We start from the raw sequence: 23,218 nt of genomic DNA on the forward strand, positions 1-23,218 counted from the left end.
TGCTACTGGACTCTAGAACCTGACCACCAGCCCACTTTTGACCACATTCTCTGCCTCTGGCCCTACGGGTCCTTTCTGCCCATGTTAGAACGTGGACCTTGGCTTGTTTGGTTAGGCTGCTCAGCTCAGGTCCGGACATGGCCTCATCAGCTGGGTCTGGTGATGTAGTAAAAATTCAAGGCCAGTCACTGCACCCACTTCACAGCCAGGCAGATGTTAAGGGAGATGAAGCCCGTCAAAGAAACATAGGAAGCTGCCATATACTGAGTACCTGCTGACTGGGCGGGAAAGGAATCTTTTTAATGTGGTGATTCTCTTTATTGAGCAGGGGGAGAGCAACTGGCCCTATCCATCCCCACCACAGCATCCCTCCAAGGGCTGTTGCTAGTGTCTCTTTTAGGTTTCTGTTTTAGATTGTCAGCCCTTTGGGTACAGGAATCCATCTTTCTTTCTTTCTTTCTCTATTTCTTTCTCTCTATGTAAACCATTTTGAAAACTTTTGTTAAAAAGTGGTATATAAATATTTGTTGTTGTTGAGTCGGACCCTTGGTCCATCTAGCTCAGTGTTTTCTACACAGACTGGCAGTGGCTTCATGCAGTGGTGAGGATGAATTGTCCCCTTTGCTAAGCAGGGTCTGCCTTGGTTTGGATGGGTGACTATAGGGGAGCACTGTCTGCCGTAAGATATTTCCCTTAGTGGGTGGGGGCCGTAGCTCAGTGGAAGAGTATCTGCTTCTACACAGAAGGTCCCAGGTTTACTCCCTGGTAGCATCTCCAAGTACAGCTGGGAAAGATTCCTGCCTGAAACCTTGGAGGGCCTCTGCCAGTCAGTGTAGACAATACTGAGCTAGATAGACCAAGGGTCTGACTCGGTAGAAGGCAGCTTCCTTTCCACCCTTCCTTCTTTGCTTGCATGGACAGGCCTGTGGGTCAGACCCACCCTTCTTCTCGGCAAGGCCAATGCAAGGGAATTCATTGCTAGCTTCGATAAAAAAGGCAAAAGCATGAAGGGTGGGGTCAGTCATGGCACCTAACAGAACCCCACTGTACAGAGGCAGGATACCACTGAGTATCTAAGGTGCTAAGGACAAGCAGCATTATCTTCTGATGGGCACCCCCAGGTATTTGCCTGGCCACTGCTGGGAACAGAACGCAGGACTCTAAAGACTTTGGTGTGATCCCATGAGACCATCTTCCCAAAACTCCCAAGTCTGTATATATCGTCAATCCAAAAGCTGGCAAGCTCTTCTTGTTATCAGTGCAGAAAAGATGTCTGCAGCCCCGCACTGTGAGGGGTGCCATGGAGAGCCAGGGAAGAGAGGCAAGAAGAGAGCCCAAGCTATTTTTTTCATTGTGTAATTTCTGGTTTGTTTGGGGCTGACTGAGCTGCTGTGGAGAAACAGTCCCAGGGTTTGATGTGCTGAGAAATTATTTGCCGAACAGCTAATAAGTGTCTCTCCAGTCAGCAAAAGCCTCACTCAATTATCATCAACTCTGTATGCAAGTGACAACCCAGATTGGTTCAAAAGCTCTCTAGCTCCATTGAAGCAACACACAAGCTCCTCACCCCAGCAAGAACGGCAACAGAGCACCGGGATCCTTGCAAAGAAACTTTGCCTCTGCAGCTGTGTTTTGTGTCAGCGGAAGTTAAGGAGGATGTGGCATTTCTGTTGCGTGTCCAACTGTGTGGTGATGAGGACGGATGGGGCCATAAGCATCTGCCTTGCACGTAGAAAGTCCTCGGTTCAAATAATGCTGATAACAAAACATGAATGCCAGTTTAGAGCCTAAAGTTCTAGACCTAGAGAACTGGGGAGGAACCATAGCTCAGCAGCAGAGCTATGCAGAAGGTCCCAGCTTCACTCCCTGGCAGCATCTCCAGGTAGGGCTGGGACAGATTCCTGCCTGAAACCTCCGATAGCCACTGCCAGTCAGTGTAGAGTAGACAGTACTGAGCTAGAGGGACCAATGGTCTCACTCAGGATGAGGCAGCTTCCTATGTTCCCATCTCCCCGATCCTATTCTTCCTTTTTAATATAGACATGGCACAGGGATGGCCGATATACCTCTAGATCTGGGAAATGCTTCAGAGGTTTTCAATCTCCAAACCATTTCCAGATCCAGGAGCATGTTTATATGGGCCATCTACCCAACCCTGTTTTAGCCCCTGAAATGGCAAAAATGTTTGCCCACAGTTTTATTCTCCAGCAAGACAGCAACATTCTCCAATTGGAAGCAATAAAGATATTCCACATTTTGATGCAACATCTCTCTTCTGGCTTTTGATGGAAATGAATGTATCAGTATGGAGCACCATGCCTGGACTCCAGACTCGCAAAGCCCTGAATGTTGAACGGCGCCCATATTATGGAGCGTGACTGTTTGGTCTGTGTAGTGACATCCGTAAGAGAAAAGGGTAGCCCAAATGGCCAGGGGACCGGAGCACCTTCCCTGACAGGAGGACTTCAAAAGGCAAGGGAGGACATGACGGAGATTTATATAATCATGCGTAATGTGGAGAAAAAGGAGAGAAGTTTCTGCATCTCCCTCATATCACTAAAATTCAGTAAATTCAATGGCCAAATTCAGTAAATTCAGATGAGACAAAACAAAACTCTTCCCATGATGCAGAATTAATGTATGGAAATTTCTGCCACAAGATGTGGCAACAGCCATAGCTTTGGTGGTTTTAAAAAAGAATTAGTCAAATGCATGTGAGGGGGGGAAGATGGAGACATCTAGCAATTGCTATTGGTCATGACGGCTAAATGGAATCTCCCCCTTCAGAGAAAGTATACCTCTGAATACCTGGGGTTGGAGACAGGAGAAGGCTGCTCTCTTCATGCCCTGCTTAAGGCCTTTTCACGTCTGGTTGACTACTATAGGAAATGGGATGCTACACTTTTGAGCTCACCCCACAGGACTCCAGACCAAAGAATACAGAGTCCACCCCATCCCAGGAAGACAAAAGCTGAACATCTCTGCTATAGAGTAGGAGTTCCCAACCTTGTAATCCCAACAACATCTGGGGAGCCACAACTGTGAAAGGCCCTTGGAAGTTGTAGCCCAGCAACATCTGCCAAGCCAAGGTGGAGAACCCCTGCTCTAGAGGGACATCGCAACAGGCAGGCCTACAATCCACTTTTTTGACAGAAGAGCAGGAGACAAGAGGAAGTGGGGAGGATAAGGCAGCACAGGAAGAAGCCAGCTCAGCTCCTCTGGGGTTGGTCCTACAGATCTGCAAAAGCTCTCCGGAGGAGCTCACCCCAAAAGAGCCAGGATAGCACAGTGGTTAGAGTGTTGGACTGGGACCGGGAAGACCTGTGTTCAAATCCCCATTCAACCAAGAAACTCAGTGGGTGACTCTGGGCCAGTCATGTATCTCTCAGCCTACCTAACCAGGTTGTTGTGAGGATAAACATAACCTTGTACATCTGGGAACATAACCTCTGAGCTTCTCGGAGGAAAAGCGGGATATAAATGGGGGGGGCGCACAGAGAGGATGCCACTAGGTTCTCCCGCTTTGCACCTCTTCACTGCAATTCTGCGTTATGAGAGGTGATTATTACTAACAATACGAATTCAGGATCCGCAATGACCATGACACTTTACAAATTGATATAAGCAAAAGGAAAGGGAGAATGAAAGACAGCAAAACACCAACGGGCATGCAAGGAACCGTTTGCTTCAAAGTTACTATAAAATCATTGCTGCACCATCAGATCTCCCTCTTTAGGATGTCTTTGGTGTGGTCTGTGGGTAGTTCTTTTCCCGTCTTGCTCTAACCCTTTGTCTGGACAGTTCTGCAGATCAGAGCTGCTACGTTGACCTTGCATTGCCACAACAGCAACCCTATTCAGACGAATACGACAAATATTTATATACCACTTTTCAACAAAAGTCCCCAAAGTGGTTTACGTATTATAAATAAAAATGGCTCCCTGGCCCCAAAGGGCTGACAATCTAAAAAAGGAACATCAGATAGACACACCAGCAACAGCCACTGGAGAGATGCTGTGCTAGGGATGGAGAGGGCCAGTTACTCTCCCCCTGCTAACAAAAGAGAATCACCACATTAAGCTGCATGTACATAGCTCCATAAACTTGCCTAAACCTTTTCATATAAAAAGAAGCCATCATAACTGGTGGCCATCTTCATATCCTCTGGCAACATGTTCCACAGGTTACCCACTCAATAGGGGCAACAACACGACCTCTGGCAGGGTAGGACAGCCAGGTGCACTCTTGAGCGGCATCTGTGTGCTTGAAAACATTAAGGTAGGAGGTGGGGGATCGTGTGCAAGGAGGATCATGTGCAAGATGGCAGCTGGGTAGGGCGGCTTTTCCTCCTACCTCAAGGAAAATGCTGGGAACAGAATCTAGGCAAGGCGTGCTCATCCTGCTCCTCTCCTCGCTCACACGAGCTCATTCTGTCCAACTTCTACCAATGTCTGCAAGCACATGAGCAAAAATTGGGAGGATGCCCAGAATGGATGCTCTGACCATTGACCATGTCAGTAGTTATGTGAACAAGCCTGTTGTGTGAAGAAGAATTTCATTTCTACTGCACAGGGCAGGATCCTCGGATGAGGTGGGTGGTCCTCCTCATTATTTTAAAAGGTTGAAACGTCAGTTTGGGGAACCCCTGAGAGTTTTCTTTGCATGCCAATGAATTCAGGCCTTGGTCTCATCCAGAGATGCACAACTTCTGCCCTCTGGCAGCTGCTGGCCTACAGTTCCCATAATCCCTGAATAGTGCTCGCTCCGGTTGAGGATGAAGAGAGACGTTCTCCAAAAACAGCTGGAGAGTCAACACTGTGCAGCATTGGTCTAATCCAAATGGCGCCTGGAGCATTCAGTTTCGCTTCTGTGGCCATGAGCCCCTAGAAATCCATTTACACTCACTGTATGTCACCTCAAGCACTGGCCCAGGGTCTGTTCCCAGAAGCTTAATCCACACTTTTCTTTCTCCTGTTTGGCTTTTGTTTGTTCAGTCTTAACAATCAAAGCACTGTATCCTCTCCTGAGCAGTGCTCCCTCTAAGGCGTGCACGTGCACCCACATGTTCTCTGATGTCCACTCAGATCAGACTAAGGAAGGTCCCACTCTGAATACACTGCCAGGGAGGAGAGCGGGTCTTGTGGTAGCAAGCATGACTTGTCCCCTTAGCTAAGCAGAGGCCACCCCTGGTTGCTTATGAATGGGAGACTACATACGTGAGCACTGTAAGATATTCCCCTCAGGGGATGGAGCTGGTCTGGGAGGTCCCAAGTTTCTTCCTGGCATGAGCCCCTGGTGGCACAGTGGTAAAAACTGCCGCCCTGTAACCAGAAGGTTACAAGTTCAATCCTGACCAGGGGCTCAAGGTTGACTCAGCCTTCCATCCTTCCGAGGTCGGTAAAATGAGTACCCAGAATGTTGGGGGCAATATGCTACATCATTGTAAACCGCTTAGAGAGCTCCGGCTACAGAGCGGTATATACTGTAAATGTAAGTGCTATTGCTATTGCTATCTCCAAGATAGGGCTGTGTGAGACTCCTGCCTGCAACCTTGGAGAAGCCACTGCCAGTCTGTGTAGGCAATACTGAGCTAGATGGACCAAAGGTCTGACTCAGCATAAGGCAGCTTCCTACATTCCTCCTTTCATATGGCCATGGAAATCCCATGCATTCCTAAGGCCCTTTGGAAGGAACCAGGGCTTTTCAGTGGGCATTCCCTGTCATTCATTTTAGTACATTCCCTGGAGCATCTGCTTTGCATGCAGAAGGTGCCAAGTTCCCTCCCTGGCAGCCTCTCCAAGACAGGGCTGAGAGAGATTCCTGCCTGCAACCTGGGAGAAGCCGCTGCCAGTCTGGGTAGACAATACTGAGCTAGATGGACCAAGGGCCTGCCTCGATATAAGGCAGTTTCCTTTGTTCCTATGCCTTGATACTGCTGCCCAGAACAAAACTCATTCCGCACACAGATGAAAAAAATTAGAGAGAACACCACTCCCAAGGCTAAGCATTTACTCATGCACTGCCAAGGAATGCTGCCACAACTTTCTTACAATATCAGCACAAGAGCCCTGCAATGCTGACACATTCATCTAATTTAATATAGCACTGGCAGTGTCACCAGTGTTCCCCCAGAGCATCCATGGTAGATACATACTGACAAAGCAAGACTTGGGGTTTGACATTGTATGGTTTCCTCCCAAAGAACTGTGGGAGTCAAGCATTGCAAAGGATTCCTGAGCCCTTTCCCCCAACAGAACTACACTTCCCAGGATCCCCTGGGAAAGTGTCACACTAGCTAGGCTCCAGATACACCCTCTCAAATGAGATGCATTTAGACATCAACAAGAGTATGACATAACATTTGAAGGTCTGTTGGCACCCAGGTGGGCAAACTGTCAGCCTGGAAATTGGCGGACTCAGAAAAAAATGAAATACACACACTGCCGACTGAACTCCAAGCTACCTGTTTTGCGCCATCCAATAGAGTTCTGATTTATGCCCAAAAATCTTTAAAACATTCTTGGATGACCCACGATAGTAATGATAAAGGGACTTCTCCGACTAGTCACTCATAACTCCAGTTAGAGACTGATAGGATGCATCCTAGAAATAACTCCCGAGCAAGTAGTTTGCATCCTAGGAGTAACTCAGGAGTAGCCTGGCACAATTTCTACTGCCAATTTCCACCCTAATATGGGAGAATATCCGGATTTTCCATTCTGATAGACAATACAATACAATGAATATTTATATACCACTTTTCAACTCAAATTTCCAAAGCGGTTTACACAGATATAAATAAATAAATAAAATGGCTCCCTGTCCCCAGAGGGCTCACAACTGGGGGGGTGGGGATAAGATAGACACTAAGGATGTGCACAAACCAGCAGAGGGCTAGTTTGACGGCAGAGGGAGAATACTCTTACCCCACCTCTGCCGCGTTTCTCCTGCCAGCGCTGTGCCCCAAACTCCTGATGCGGGGCGGCAGTGGCATACCCTCTTGCCATCCCGGTCAGCGTCAGACTGGAAGTGGACGGTGTGCACGCCACCCCACGCCGATGATTTTGGACACAGCGCTGGCAGGGGAAATGCCGGAAGGGGGAGGAGAGAGCATCCTCCTTCCTACTTAAAGGTAAGCCCCCCAGCACCGCCAGTTCGTGCACATCCCTAATAGACACCAGCCACTGGAGGGATGATGTGCTGGGGATGGACAGGGCCAGTTGCTCTCCCCCTGCTGCTTTCCAAAGGGAGAATATCACCCAAACAAAACCTCAGGTGTAATAATTCAGACTTGTTTCCCTCCCTCACTGCAAGCACAACTTACGCAGGCAAGTCAGGCTGTGTCTATTAGAGCAAGGGTTTCCAATTTTTGGCCCCTAGATGGCGCTGGACTTCAACAGCCTTTGGCCCTTGTGGACTGGGATGATGGGAGGTGCAATCCAACATCTGGGAGGGGGCGATGGAAGTATTTTAGTCCAACAGAATCTGGGGACCCAGGGTTGGACACCCCAGCATCCGGGAATTCTCCATTTCAACTCTCGGTCCATACCTGCCAGGAATACCCCACGTCACTGACCATGCACAAATTCGAGACAAGACCGTATTTTCCTCCTACCTTTTCCGCCACGATCATGGAAGAGCCACCATGGATCCCCAAGATTGGGATAAAGGTCTGTGATGAAATAAAATCCAAAATCTGAGCGATGGCCTCCTGATCAGTATCATCTCCAAAGACCACCCCATGGATCTTGGTGCCTGACATCAGATCACAGACGCTGGTGATGATGCTCTTGGGGTCGGTCTGGTCGGTCAGAAAGGGCACCACGTTGACATCACTGGCAAAGTCGGCTGACACTTCTCTGCTCCAGAGAGCTTGGATGTCTGTTTCGGTGATGTTCCGCATCCTTCCCAGAATGACCGCAATGTTCAGGATGGGCCTGATCTTTTCTGCCCCGTGGACAAGAGCCAGCTCTGCCAGAAGAGTGTGGAGCACCAGCAGTTTCCAGCAAACACGCGCCATCGTGGCCACTTCCATTCCCTGTGGAAGAGGTCACACCGCACAAAAGATCAGGATAAATTGCAGCATCCTCCTGGTCATGGCAGCAGGCAATGCGGCCGCCACCCAGTAAGCAAGCATCTCCCCTTCCACCGATTCCTTCTTGTGGAGGGTCTCAGAAGTTCAACCTCAAACCAACAGCTTGACTTGACATAACTCATGTCAGAGCAAGTGGCAATACCAAGATCACATCTGGACACTGGCAAGGGACACTGTTAGAGCTTGGCCACAGAATTCCTTAAAAGCCATCCTGCTCAAGCCAGTCCAGGAATGAGCTCCAAATCTGCCTTTTGGACTATGCGGCTGTAGGCACTGCTTGGAAGGCATCCAGAGACCCGGGCCACATCTTCCGCCTCCTCCTGCAACTGAAGCAGCCCCAACTGGCTTCCCCCTCCCTTTGCATTCCCTGCCCAGAAATGATCTTTTCTTCCAAGGCTCATTTTGGGCTGGCTGCTCACGCAGAACCGGCTGCATCTCAGAAATAGATCCAGGCCACACAGGATTCTAACCTATTTCTCACTTCCCTCTCTCCAGCTCTGCATCCCTTCAGCCGGACATCTCAGACCTGGCTCTGGCATTGGCATGATGGACCTCGCTGTGTGTGTGCCACTTCTGTGCCTCGACTGACTGCAGTGGGAGGGGAGGGGAGACCGGCGGCCGTGAAGGGACGAGTGTTGTGGCCTGGTGCCAACGCGCTTTCACTGGGGAGGAGATCTCAGAGGCCCAGGGGACCTTCCGTGCCCCCTTCCAGGCTGCTCCTGGGTGGGCTGGCAAAGCACTTCCCTCGCCTGCCCTGCATCCCTCCCCCCATCTCTCTGATCCTACCTGCCACCATCATGATGCCTCCCCCAATCAATCACTCCCCTCCAGCCTCAGGGATAAGGGCACTCATCCGGAGAGCCATCCCTGCAGCTTGGGGAGGGGGCAGAAGGGAGGTGGCACGACATCCTCTCTCTTTTTTCTCCGTAAGCATCATTTGAATTCCAACTCAGCTGTGGTCTGCTGCAAGGCAGATTTATTTTCCTCCCCCCCCCACACACACACTGCAGTAGGATGCGGGGGGGGGAGAGGAGCGAGGAGGAGGAGAGGAGGAGGAGAATGGGGTTTTATAGTAACCCAAAACCAGGCTGAGCGTTTGAACCTGCTTCAGCCTTCGTGATGGGAAATGTGTCCCCATTGCCAAATAAATAAAAATGTTGCGCCAAGCTGGGAAAGGGGGGGGGGATCGGTTTGCCCCAATTAGAGAGGATCCAGGCGTGCACACACACACACACCCACACTGCGAAATTCTTGCAACGTTTGCCTTTACTACGTAGGAGAGGGAATTCTCCCCCAGCTCCCGGCCTGCTCTCCATTCATGGAAGCCAAAGGAAGCGCGGGCCAAGAGCACCTCCTAGCGGCCTGCGCGATCCTGGCGCCCCATCCTTCGCCTCCCCGCGGTGGGATTTGGGGGCGCATATTTACCAGGAATGTTAGGAATTGTAGCCTCCGCTGCGAAGTTTGGCATTTCGTAAGGCTCCTCAGCGCCGAGCGTCAAGGCGAGCTTCCATCCTGCTTTCCAAAGAAGCGATCGCCGCCGCCGCCGCCCGCCGGGCTCCGCATCGCCTTCCCGAGAGGCAGCGACGATTATTCGTGCAAAGGGGGTCTGGGGAAAGCAGGGATGCGGGGAAGGAGGAGGAGGAGGAGGAGGAGGAGGAAGGGTGGCAGAAGAAGCACCACATTAGGCACACATACCAAAACAAAAAACAAAACCCCAACCCCGCATATTGGCCATCTATATTTGTATGATTTCAATCATCTGCAAAAGTTGGCTTGCGAGATTTTCTTCTTATTCTTACTCTGAAGCAATCTTCCTTGGAAATGCCTCCTTTGCTCAGCCACTCCACCCGCGCCTTCTGCATGCAGTGCGATCCTGTGCTTGCTTACTCACAAGGAAGCCCCTGTGACTCCAGTGGGCTGGGAATGAACGGGTGGCTGCGAGAGAGACGCCGGCCTGCCCAGCCTTGCTCGGTCAAGAAGAGAGGCTGAGATCCCAGGCGGCACCGCTCACTTACCTGGGACAATTCCCTGAAGCAGCGAGACTTGCTTAGGAATAAACGTGTGTGTGTTAGGAGTCAACATGCCCCAAGTGTGTGTGTGTCTCTCGCTCTCGCTCTCTTCTCCGCCGCCCCCCTCCGGCCTGATCCTAAACACTTTTTCCCGCGAAAGGGAGAGTCCCACGGCACAGAAGGCGAGCCTCCTCCCGAGAAAGCGTGCCACGATTGCAGCAGCCAGCACGCAGTCAAGGAATGCCTGGCCGCAATCTTTACTCAGGAGTAAGTCCCGTCGAAATCAACAGGACTTCGTTCTGAGTAAACACGCCTGGGCGGGGGAGAGGAGAACTCGGTCCGCCTAGAAAGGCAGGAGAAATGCAGGCTGCGACCCTCTCTGCCCCTTCGCTTACTTGGAGCCAGCCACGCCGAGCTCCACGGGCTTGCTTCCGAGGAAGCACGCCTGGGAAGGAGGGCTCTGGCCAGCTCCTCCAGCACGCCCCTGGCCCCAATTCCGCCCTAAAGCAGCAAGAGCCCCGAGAGGCTGGGAGAGAGAAGGCGCCAGCAGGGGCCAGAGCTACAACCTCCGGCCCCCAACCCAGAGGTCCCCCGCGGGGATCATCTCTCTCTGCCCGGCTTCGGGGGGGGGGCGGCTGCAGTGCCGGTGGGGTGAGGCTGAGGAGCCCAACTCCGCCTGGCCAAGCCCCCACCCCGAAGCCACACACCGCACACACACCCCCGGCGGCGGGGGAGGCGCCCCCCCGGTACTCACTGCAGGCGCCCACCACATCCTGCCAGGCTGCGCCTCCTCCGCCTGGCGCTCATCTCAGTGGCTGCCTCCTCCGCACCGGCCAGCAGCGCGTCTCGGGCGGGCCGGGCTCCGGGGCCCGGGCGGCGGCGGCGGCAGGCACCCTCAGCGCAGGAGTCCCCTCGTTCCCGGAGCGGGGCCAGCAGTTCGCGCTTCCGCCAGTCCCATCACACGCGCCTCCCCGCGGGCGCTCAAGTTGGCCAGTGGCCGCCACGCCGCGCAGGAGGAGGAGGAAGAAGACGCGGGGCCGGCGGGCGGGCGGGCGACGCCGGCTCGGGATCGGCTCTCTCGCTCCGCTGCGCCAGCACACCGTGCACAGGCGGGACGTGGAGGAGGAGGAGGAGGAGGAGGAGGAGGAAGAGGGGCGGCGGCGGCAGCCCCAAGAGGACTGGGGCAACCCGAGCCGAGGCAGGCTTGCATGCAGAGCCGCTCTCCAGGCAGACAGAGCGGGGAGGATGCGAGGGCGGGGCGGCTTGACGCGCTGCTCGGGACCTCGGGGAGCAGCAGGCGAGGAGCTGGCGGTTCGCACGCAGAAGCGGAGCCCGGCCAAGCGCCGCGGAGCCGGGCTCGTCCTCTCCCCGCCTGTAGCCCACCCCGCAAGAGGCAGGCAGGCGGAGTCGCTGCCGCAAAGAGGAGCCACCGCTCCTCGACTGGGTCGGCCGGCGGAGCGCGCGCGCGCGCGCGCGCCACCATCCACACGTGCAGGCAGAGCTGCACTCCGCCCCGGCGCTCGTGTGCGCGGGTACCTGAACAAGCGGCCCTGGCCGCCCCTGCGGGTGCCCGGCCTGCCCGCCCAGGCACGAGGCAGTCAGGCCTCCATCGATGCTGCGCGGGGTCTGTTTTTCAAGGGGGACACCCAGGTCTCGGGCATGCTTGCCCAGACAAGACATTGGGACCAAGAGGGGTGAAGGACCACCAGCTATGGGGCTGATCGGCTACTTCGAATGGGGCCGAACTCCAAAGAGCAGTGGGAGAGCGTGTTACTTTGGAGTGCTCCCCCGTAGCTCGCAGGGACATCATCGAGGTGAATCTGGCCCTCTGTGAACGCGCACGGCGCCTGCCCACCATGGCGAAGGGAAGTGAAATGGGAACGGCCTTGGTGGAGCTGTGGAGAGAAACGTGCGCCGATTTCGGCCGTTTGCACCCGGATGCGCGTGTTGCGGGAGCATCTTGCCTGCTCTCTCCAGCGAGCTCCATCAATAACCCGTGCAATGTTTACTCTGGGGAAGCCCAGAGTGGGAGACTCCCGCGTCTTGGCAGGGCTCCTAATAGAATAGTATGGTTTGTTTTTGTAAATACTGTCTCTGCATTAGCTCTGCTTGATCTGTTGTATATTATTACTTTCTTCACCACCAATGTGAATAGTACCTTAGGGAACATAGGAAGCTGCCTTCTACAGACCATTGGCCCATCTAGCTCCATATAGTCTACCCAGACTGGCAGCGGCTTCTCCAAGGTTGCAGGCAGGAGTCTCTCCCAGCCATATCTTGGAGATGCTGCCAGGGAGGGAACTTGGAGCTTTCCACCTGCAAGCATGCAGGTGCTCTTCCCAGGCAGCCCCTTCCCCTGAGGGGAATATCTTACAGTGCGCACATGTGGTCTCCCATTCAAATGCAAACCAGGGTGGACCTTGCTTAGCAAAGGCGACATTTCTTCACCACAAGGCAAGCTCTCCTCACACACAACAGGACCGGTCCCTGTCCCCCTGCCTGCCCCATGCCCCCAGCAGCATACCGTTTATGATTCAAAACAGAGAACTGGTAATATAAAAAAATTTTTTTCTTCCATTTAAACTCTGCCTTCAAACAGATTTTAATTTAAGTACAAGGAAACACACGGCAAGATTGCTTTGCTTGCAAGGCTTCATCCATGCTCACCTGGGCATCAGTAATATGGAGAGGAGGAAAAGACACAGGTGAGGCGTGAGCTCCCCCCATGTGCTCGGTTTTCCAAAAGTCCTTCGGGGTGGCAGCATACCTCCCTGCTGCCCCATTTGCCCCATTGTCTGGATGAGACTGCTCACAAGTGCATGTGCAGGTGCGATCATTACCTCCGTTCACTTCCAGACAACGGGCAGCAGGAGGTACGCTGCTGCCCAAAGGACTTTTGGAAAACCTAGCACTGGCGGGGGAAACGCAATGGGGGGGGGATAAGTTCACCCTCCCCCACCCTTAATGTTAGACCCACCACCACCATCAAACCAGCCCCCTCCGGTTCCATGCACATCCCTAGCAGATTTACCCCAAAGTCCCTGTGAGCTATCAGGGAGCACTCCACACACAATTCAGGTTTTTCATTGTGTGTCAGGGTTTAGCCCAATTTATATTGGGGTTAAAAAATCCACTTTTTGCGTCAGGTTTTTGAGATTACATTGAGTTTGCAGTCAAGCCTTGCAAAAAAAAAAAAACCAACTCCCAATAAAGCCTGCTGTATGGAGAACTCCAGGCAAATTCCACTCTCTCACAGTTTAACAATATCCACGGTTCACACTGGTTTTCTTTATTGCTTTCTCTTTTTTTGCTGGTGGGCTGCTTTTAATCTTTGTGGTTTCTTTCTTGTTTTAATATATTGTTTATTATTGTTGTGTTTTGTTGTTTCGCGCTGTTGTGGGGCAGCCTTGGAATTGCTTGCTGCTCAAAGGTGGGGTGAAAACTCAGATAAAATCAGCCTTTGCCTGGTCAATCAGCTGCAGATTTTCCAGTCGATTTTGACCCATCAGCGTCATCTCTGACACTTGTGACATTCTGCAGATAGAGAGATGAGTGGTTCTCTTGACAAAGAGAGAAAGCTCCTTGCCAGAGCTGGGGAGGGGAAGAGGGGACTTTATTTTAAGCACATTTGCGTGTTGAGAAAGGTACGTGGATTATTTATGACAATTCTATCAGGCTGAACGCCCTTCCGCAGGGGACAGCTCTCATTTAAAAATGATTGAAGAGGCCCATTTTTTAATCTGTGATTTATTCATGAATCCGTTCAGTGGTGGCAACACACTGATTGAATCATTTTGCCTGCTGTTATTTATTCCAGGAACAAGGGGACTTCCAACACCTTTGGAAAACGGAAGTAATAGGCAGATGGGAGGAAATGTATGTGGGAGTAATGCGGCTCTGAAAGGAAGGACTGATTGACATCTGCCCATCACTGGATTTCTCTCCTGAAGATGAGCAAGACGTTCTCCATGCCTCTTCCCTGTCAAAGGGGGTGGCGGGTCAGTTCGCTGCCTCCCCCCGCCACAGGATCTGCACATTCGAAGTAATTTTGGGGTTCCCCAGCGCCTCTGTTTTTATTTTAAAAGCTGAAATATGGCTTTCCTCCCACCCTTTTCTCCCTCGCCCCATACTCAAAGCGATTCTTGTCGATTCACCTCAAATCTGGCTGGTTCAATTCGACTTTGAATCGTATCAGTCTTTTTAGGAGTGATTTGATTTGAAGTCAAAACACTTGAAACACCCCGTTTCGAGTCAAAACGTTTGAAATGTTTTGAAACGAGTCAAAATGTTTTTTTGAAATGTTTTGAAACAAGTCAAAACGTGTTTTTTTCCCGAGTCAAAACGTTTGAAATGTTTTGAAACGTTTGAAATGTTTTGCACATCCCTATTGGAAACTGCAGCTTAGTTCCTCAGTCTCATTATTGGGCACAGACTGAACTGCGCTCTGATTGACCATTGCCAGTGACCTGCTGAATGGTGTGATGGTGTCCAGCTCAAAGCCTACCTGCCTAGTGATGTCTTCTTAGCTCTAGACCAGGGATTCTCAACGTTGGGTCTCCAGATGTTATTGGACTTCAACTCCCATAATCCCCAACCCCAGTGGCCTTTGTTTGGGGCTTATGGGAGTTGAAGTCCAATAATATCTGGGGACCCAATGTTGAGAATCCCTGCTCTAGACCACCAGCCCCACCCTTCCAATAATCAATTGACACTTTTATTAAATTAATAGTATTTTCACTATTGTCTCAATTACGAATGTAAGAAGAATTTTACCAAAGGTCTGCCTAGTTCAGCAACTCCTTACCAGAGTAGCCAACCAGATAGCCAGGAACAAGGATTGAAGGAAACAGTTCTCCGCTGTTGTTGGATGCTAACAACTAGTACTTAGAGATATACTGCCTCTGAACAAGGAAGTTCTATTTGGCTGTAAGGGCTAAAAGCATAAGAGCTGTGCTGGATCAGACCCAAGATCCATCTAGTCCAGCATCCTACTTCTAACAGAGACCAACCCAGGTGCCTCTGAGAAGCCCACAAGGAGGTCAATAGCCCCCTCCTGCTTTTGCTCCCCAACAGCTGTTATTCAGACAGTCCCTGAATATAGAATTTCTGCATAGCTAACTTGGCACAGAGGCACCTTTTAATGTGGTGATTCTCTTTATTTAGCAGGGGGAGAGCAACTGGCCCTCTCCACCCCCAGCACAGCTTCCCTCCAGTGGCTGCTGCTGGTGTCTATCTTATGTTTCTTTTCAGATTGTGAGCCCTTCGGGGACAGGGAGCCATCTTATTTATTTGTTATTTCTCTGTGTAAACTGCCCTGAGCCATTTTTGGAAGGGTGGTATAGAAATCGAATTAATAATGATAATAATAAATAATATAATAGCCATCATGACTAACCACCACTGATAAACCTCTCCTCCACGACCATGAATTTGTCTAATCCCTTTTTAAAGCCATCTATAGCTCCATGCTGTCCTTCATGCTGCATTGTGTGGAGAGGAGAGCTGGTCTTGTGGTAGCAAGCATGACTTGTCCCCAGAGCTAAGCAGGGTCTGCCCTGGTTGCATCTGAATGGGAGACTTGATGTGTGAGCACTGCAAGATATTCCCCTTAGCAGGGGATGGAGCCGCTCTGGGAAGAGCAGAAGGTTCCAAGTTCCCTCCCTGGCAGCATCTCCAAGATAGGGCTGAGAGAGAGACTCCTGCCTGCAACCTTGGAGAAGCCGCTGCCAGTCTGTGAAGACAATACTGAGCTAGATGGACCCATGGTCTGACTCAGTATATGGCAATTTCCTATCTTCCTATGTTCCTATGACCAGGGGCATAGCTAGGGGAGAGAGGGCCTGTGTGTCTCCTTCAGAGTGAGGGAGAGAATGAAGAAAATCAGGAGGGGTGGAGCTGGGCGGGGGGCAGCGTTCTTTGAGCCCATTTGCTCAATTATAGGTACACCCCTGGTGGAGATGTCCTTCCTTTTGTGTGCCTTCAGCCTCATTTTCCTGGGCGACCTTGAGGGGAAAACCTCTCTCTCCCTCCACTTCTCTTCATCATGCATCATTATATCAACTTCTATCACACCCCACCCGCCTTTGCTGTTTTTTTTTTTCTAAACCATTATAAGTCAGCTTCTGTAGTATTCAGTTTTATTTGTGTCGTCAATTTCATCAAGGAGGAAAGAAAGAGTGGATGGATGGGTAGACGACTATCCTGGTGCTCCTCTTTGAACACATTAGAAAACATTGGCTCCATTCCCTGAACTATTTGGAGGGAGAGGGAGGGGGAAATGCATATTACCTCACTCTGTCTGGAGAAAGCCATTAAATCAAGCCCTTCTGTCATTTATTAAGAAAGCTTTGTGGATTGAAATATTTGTACATTTCACCTTTGTCACACTCCTTGCAAGGAAGATTGTGGCCGTGCCAGCATTCCTGTTGGGTGGGGGAGTGCTTTCCCTCATAAATGCTTTTTCCAAGAATCTCAGCCACAAAGTCATTTTGCGTATGCCAACACAAGCGCATCCTGGCTTGTAACCTGCAAGGAAAACCAAGCTCATTGAACCACAGAGGATCTTCCCCAAGCCCTTCCTGCCCTCTCCCCAGCATCAGCAGGACCCAAGGATCAGGGTGGGGGGGTAGAATGGGAACCCTTTACTGGAGGCACAGGGGGGCTGGCCCCGATTCAGGACCCCCCCACTGGGTGGACAAGGCAGAGAGTTCAGAGGACAAGAAAGGAGGGAAAGCCCCTACAACCCAGGCTACAGGAGACCCCCTTAAGAACACAAGAACAGCCCTGCTGGATCCGGCCCAAGGAGGCCCATCTAGTCCAGCTGTTTCACACAGTGGCCCACCAGATGCCTCTGGGGAGCTCCCTAGTCAAGAGATGAAGGCATGCCCCTTCTGCTGCGACCGCTACCCTGCACCCTGTCTCTGAATCAGGAGGTTACCCATAGCCATCAAGACAGCCACTGACAGACCTGGCCTTCATGAATTTTTTTCTGTCCCATGCATTTTGTCGTGAACCGCCCTGATCATGGAAGTTCCACTTAGCCATTGATAGACCTCTCCTCCTTTAATTAGGGCTGCAGATTAGGCTGAAGCTATTCCTGGTATTCCACACACACACCCCAACCAATATTTTTTGCAGTGGCCAACTATGAAAGTCTCCAGGACTGTTCAAGCTTTTTCATGCCGAACCCCGGAGACTCCACACCAATCCTGAAGGTTTGGCAGCCCTGTCCCTCTGAAACTGTCTAATCCCTTTTTAAAGCCATCCAAGCAGGTGGCCATCACCACAATCTTGTGGCAAGGAGTTCCACATTGGGCGAAGGAAGACTTCATGGTATATTAAGATCCCTTGTGTGTGATTGTTCTCAGCACTCATTACAACACTTGGTCTCCTTATCGGGAACTGGCTGTGTTTTTCACTTGGCATCCTCCTCTCTGCTGCCATCAGCCAAGCGATCCGTGAAATAATGGCCCTGGGCAGCCCCCAGCCAGCCGGAAGAATGAGCTGGCTGCTTCCTGACAGGAGAGACAGAGGGGCCAGGGGCAACTAGAAGCCCCAGCTTGCCATGGCTCTGCCTCTTTGGACCTTTGCATCAGCCAGACAGTCCCCAGAGGGTCTCGCAGCTTCTGTCTGCCTTGCGCTGCTGGGGAGCAGAAGGTCATCTGAGGTTCAGAAGAGCTGTGTGAGCCCATGCGCCCACCCCCTGCACACACCCGACAGCCATTTCATCCTCAGAATTAATCTCCCGCTTTCTTCGAAGGCCTCTCTCAGTTAGCATCTGAGGGAAATCAGCTTCTGGGAGCCAAAGCATTACTCATCCCTGGCTTGGGAGGTCAGGGCAGAATTCCTATCACAGGCTTCTGGCTTTTTAATTCAAAGTGCTGCTCGTTAACAACTCTAGGGAAGACCCCATTCTCAGCTTGTTCCTTCTGCTTCCCAGATGGGACCTTCCTTTTCTATCACATCCTAGCAAAAGGGTTGCCAACTTTAGACCTTAAACAGCAGCTGAGCACATCAACATTCAGCTGGTAACCCTTTCCTATCTCCATGCTAGGAAATGCTTCTCTGCTTGGATTTTTGACAGCTGTCAGACATGTTGGGAGTTGGGACAGTCTGCAGAAAGGTTGCATAGGAATGTTCCATACTCGCCTTATTTTGAGGATAGGATTCTCTGAATGCCTTCAGTGGAGAGAAAGGCATCTGTTTGGGAGCCCCAGACCTTGATTATAGAAGTGGATCTAAGGCACTCTGCACATGCTTAGAGGCACTCTCTGTTGGACAATATTTCTTCATTCCTGCTGCTTTAAAGTAGGAGCATGGCCAACAGCTAAGATAAAATGGTCTCTTCAACAGATGTATGCCTTTTGTGTTGTCATGCGACTGGCCTAAAGTGACTGCTGTCCTGAAGAGAGGGAGATTTCTGAAACTCAAGAGACAGATGATAATTTATTCCAAAAGTTGTAGGCTGTTGGGAAGAGGGATCATTGCTTGTAGGGTGAAAAAGTATCTCATGTTTATTCTTCAGGTTCAACAGGTTTTGTGGCATTTAAAAAAAACAACTTAAGACCTTTTGGACCAGAAGCAAACATGGGACAAAATAAATGGTGTAAGCAACAAGGAGGAAAAGCTTCTGTCTAACTCCTTCCAGCTCCCTTTAAAACGATGGTCTGTCTCCAATCTAAGAGATTTTAAATTGGTTTGTTCCCACAGTGTAGTCTATGCCATTTCTTTTATTTTAAATCACTTCACACAAATCACTCAATTCTAATTATTTAAATCACTAAGGTTCTGTTTAATTATCATTTTCTATAAAAGTACATTCTTGTCTGATATAACCTTAATAACTGTTTAGAGATAGATGTAGGTTTCATTTTTAGAAGGTATAATATGTACACACTTCTCATAATGTGGTTTCATTCGGGCAGCCAGGCCTTCTTGTGGCACCGTTTACATTTTACATGCATACCTTTCTTACCCACAGGTACCGTAACCTAATTAAAATAATCCCTAATTGCGGCTCTTTTACAGCCTGCTGCCATGATAGGTGTTTTCCTTCTATAATGGAAGATACACTCAGAAAAAGTTTCGTCAGGGCTGCATTAATGTTCTGTTCACTTTTTGTTTCACTTTCTGTTCCCCTCCTTGCCCCCTCTCCTGCATTTCTATCCAGACTTCTCCTTGCTCATTCATTCATTGACCTTCTTTGTCTTTGCACTTTGGGGGGGCAGGGGGGAGAGCAAGGGTGTGCCTGTGTGCTGCATGTACACACCTGCAGAATAGGACTGATCACTGAATGAGCTAGAGACAGGCTGTTGTTTTTAAGGGTGTTGAAATCAGTTTAAAAGAAGGTTTGCTCCCCTGTGGTCTATGGGAGGATTGCTGGTCTTGTGGGAGCAAGCATGAATTGTCCCCTTTGCTAAGCAGGGTCTGCCTTGGTTGCATTTGAATGGGAGATTACATGTGAGCCCTATAAGACATCCCCCTTCTTAGGGGATGGGGCTGCTCTGGGAAGAGCAGAAGGTTCGAAGTCCCCTCCCTGGCAGCATCTCCAAGATAGGGCTGAGAGAGGTTCCTGCCTGCAACCTTGAGAGAGGTTCCTGCCGCTGCCAGTCTGTGTAGACAATACTGAGCTAGATGAACCAGTGGTCAGACTCAGTAAATGGCAGCTGCATATGTTCCCATGAAGTCCATATTTCAGGACTTGCCAACCTTGTTTGGCTAGAGGTAAAAGTTAGACAAAATGAATTGCAAGAACAACTTCTTGGGAATCAAATTTTTTTCCCCATTTATTTAGTCCACACCATTTATTTAGTATCACTTTTGCCTCTAGTCAAACAGGTCTGGCAGGTTTTGAAATATTTTTAAACCTACTCACCTGTTTAACTAGAGGGGAAGACATGATGAGGGTAGGAAGAACAGCAGGATCACACTACAAAACTCACCTGCTGAGCCTACCTTCAGCTGTAGGGGGGAATTATGTGCTGTCTCTAGCCTACTCTAGACACCAATTTAAAGAACAATTTTCCTCTAGGAGGGTTGTCTTTTTAACAGCTGGGATTAGCAACTGCAAAATTAAGACAGAAAAACTAGGCTTAATGTTTGTCACAGAGGATTGTGGATTCTCTATTTCCACATTCCCTGGATATTCATGCCTTGCCTTGAAGGAACGGAATGGAGGGGGGTTTGATACATTTCTCCTGCCACTCAGCTCTAATATCCACTGGTTCAAAGGATGAGAATGACAGCCAATTGCAAGGCAAGCTACCTGCCTATTATTAAACCTCATCTTGAACAAGAGGGTGAGAGTGAAGCATTAAGAATAACTTAGGGAAGCTCTTCAGTCTGGAGCGATTAGAATCAGACAAGCAACTATTGTGGTTATCATGACTCACAGGCACTTGCTCACTTCTGTTCTTTATCAATGTTTGCAAGTCTTTGGGATAAATATACAGATTTTCCACACATTAAGAATATTCTGGCTTTTGTTTCATTAAATAAAGATTATCATTGCAGTAGATCTCTGAAGCAAAGCAGCCACCAGATTAAATAAATCTTAGCCGACTCACCATGCAAGTTTTAGCCAATTAATCAATTCATTTGACAATTAAATTTGCACGTGATTAAAAACAATAGTTCAGAAGCAAGAAGCATCCTTGCTTTGGCTTTTGAGACAGGGCTGCATTTCAGAAGAGAGATTCCATCCTTGGTAGGGATAAGGGAGACATTCTCTTGTAAGAATACACTTGCCATACCTTTGTTTTAAAATAATACTTCTAAAACCTGTTTTATTAACCTGGAGCACTTTATAGCCAATTAAACATTTTAAATCTATTAACAACCATACTCTCAAGCACTTGGAATGGAGAGGTAAGCACAGGAATAGAAGCTGCTTTATACCAAGTCATCTCGCCTTGGTCCATCTAGCTCAGTATTGTCTTCACTGATTGGCAGCAGCTCTTCAAAGTTTCAAACAGAAGTCTTTCCCAGCCGTACCTGGGCCTTTCTCAAATGGCAGGCTTTACCATGGGATTAAGAGGGGTGAAATACTGTGAATTACAGGGCATATCGGATATTTCTAATTTGCCCCAAAACCCAATGCAAAAAGTAGATTTTTTTTTACCCTGAACATAAATCGGGCTAAGCTCTTAATGCTCAATGAAAAACCCGAATCGTGTATGGAGTGCTCCCCAATAGCTCGCAGGGACTTTGATGAAAATCTGGACGATCAGTGAATGCACACCTGCCCTTCCAAAGTAAATTGCCATCTGGCAGGGCGCTTGGAGATGCCAGGACCTTCTGCATGCAAGCAGATGCTCTTTCACTGCACTATGTATGGCCACATTCCCTAAGGGGGATATCTTACAGCAGAGGTTCCCAACCTGTAGTACGTCAAATGCTGCTCAACTACAGCAGCAGCATCCCCATCATCCACAGCTACAATTGATTGTGGCCGGAGATGATGGGAGTTGTAGTTCAGCAATGTCTGGAGTGCCAAAGGTTGGGAACTCCTGTCTCACAGCATTCACCCATCCAAATGCAAACCATGGCAGACCCTGCTTAGCAAAGAGGTCATGCTCACCACCACAAGACCAGCTCTCCCCTTCCTATTCACCCTTCTTTCTGCTGAGCTATACTATTCTTATTATTATTTTGCATTTATACCCCGCTCTTCCTCCAAGGAGCCCAGAGCGGTGTACTACATACTTGAGTTTCTCCTCACAACAACCCTGTGAAGTAGGTTAGGCTGTAGAGAAGTGACTGGCCCAGAGTCACCCAGCTAGTTTCATGGCTGAATGGGGATTTGAACTCGGGTCTCCCTGGTCCTAGTCCAGCACTCTCACCACTACACCACGCTGGTTCTTTCTAAGATGGGCCTTTGCTCTGATTAAACACAGCAGTTCTTACTTTTTTACAAAGCCTCCTGACTTTGTACCCACACCAGTTTTTGTTGAAAACGGAAATGCCACAGGCCTGGCACAGTCCGTTCCATCCTTGCATCCTTTAAAGAGCTGCAGGCACTCTGGCTAAGTCCCCAGCTTTGGCTCTGATGTTTCTTCCCAAGCTCCACATCTTGCCAATTGGCCTCCCTCTGAGAGGAGAAGAGGAAAAACAGCAGGAAGTCCTGCATTCCCCAAAGATGAGCAGAACATCGAGATCGGAAATGTCAAGGAACATAAGTTGCCCCACTGGGGGTGGGGGGAAAAACACACTTAGCAGTTCCATAGCAATTTCCGGGGTGGGGTGTGTGTGTTTAAATGAACATACAAAAAGTGCCTTTGTATGTTATGTAAATACACTGCAATTTCCATTTTAAAGTGAGAACATCAACCATAAAAAGATGGAAATGAAATTCTTCCCAGCTTCTGCAGTAAAAAAAAAGATGGGTGATGAATTAGAGGCAGATTCACACATTCGTGTACATCGCTAGATTACTAAAGACCTGCCAACCAGTGGATGAAACCAATTGAGAAACAACCAGGAAAAGGAATATGCAAATTCTGAGGGCCCTATGGCCTCCACTCTGGAAAGGGTGGATACAGAAAAGCTTTTCTCCCTCTCCCAAAGCACTAGGACCAAGAGTTATTTAAGAGAATTGAAGACCAACATAAGGAAGTACTTTTTCACACTGCATAATTAAGCTATGGAACTAGCTGACCTGGCCCAGAGCATCTGCACCCCTAAAATTAATGGGGGACACTAATGGCTACTAGTCTTGACAGCATACTGCTTCCAGGCTCAGAGACAGAATGCCCCTGAATCCCAGTTGCATGGGAGCATAGGAAGGAGAGAGGTGTATCTTCACCTCATACTTGGGGGGCTTTGCAGTTTTGGTGGGCCTCTGTGGGAAACAGGATGCTGGAGTAGAGAGGCACCTGATCCAACAGGGCTTTTCTTATGTTCTCATGTTCTTGTTCAGAGGGCAAGGCAATAGAGAGCTCATTGATAGAGTCCATGCTTCACATGCAGAAGGTCATGTTCAGTTAAAAGGAACAAGTAGCAAAGCTGCAAAAGACCCCGGAGAGCTGGTGCCAATCAAAGGAGTCGCTACCGAGCTAGATGGACCAATATTCTGACTCAGCATCCTAGTAAACAGCAATGAACAAATCTTGTTGGC

General features: G+C 49.7%; 2 protein-coding genes across 5 annotated transcripts in view; one reads left to right on the forward strand and one right to left on the reverse strand.

Moving 5' to 3' along the window:
• The window catches only part of GRIN2A (glutamate ionotropic receptor NMDA type subunit 2A), a 158,078-nt gene extending 147,081 nt beyond the window's left edge, over positions 1-10,997 (reverse strand). For 2 of the 4 annotated variants that reach the window (XM_053276429.1, XM_053276427.1), the window contains exons 1-3: positions 10,859-10,997; positions 9,521-9,701; positions 7,616-8,038 (exon numbers count right to left, since the gene is read on the reverse strand). In XM_053276429.1, coding sequence (XP_053132404.1) covers positions 7,616-8,035 — 420 coding nt within the window. In that variant the 5' untranslated portion in view covers positions 8,036-8,038; positions 9,521-9,701; positions 10,859-10,997. Of the gene's footprint in view, positions 1-7,615; positions 8,039-9,520; positions 9,702-10,110; positions 10,234-10,858 lie in introns of those variants that run through there. The other 2 variants (XM_053276428.1, XM_053276432.1) reach the window with 2 other exon arrangements.
• Positions 10,465-15,488, forward strand: LOC128336568 (translation initiation factor IF-2-like). Its single transcript, XM_053276444.1, has 2 exons — positions 10,465-11,918; positions 13,922-15,488. Exon 1 carries the CDS (start codon positions 10,465-10,467, stop codon positions 11,800-11,802), a length of 1,338 nt encoding a protein of 445 aa, XP_053132419.1. The 3' UTR covers positions 11,803-11,918; positions 13,922-15,488.
• The last annotated feature ends 7,730 nt before the right edge of the window (positions 15,489-23,218 follow it).

This window comes from Hemicordylus capensis, chromosome 13, assembly GCF_027244095.1.
Source record: "Hemicordylus capensis ecotype Gifberg chromosome 13, rHemCap1.1.pri, whole genome shotgun sequence".
Taxonomy (NCBI): domain Eukaryota; kingdom Metazoa; phylum Chordata; class Lepidosauria; order Squamata; family Cordylidae; genus Hemicordylus; species Hemicordylus capensis.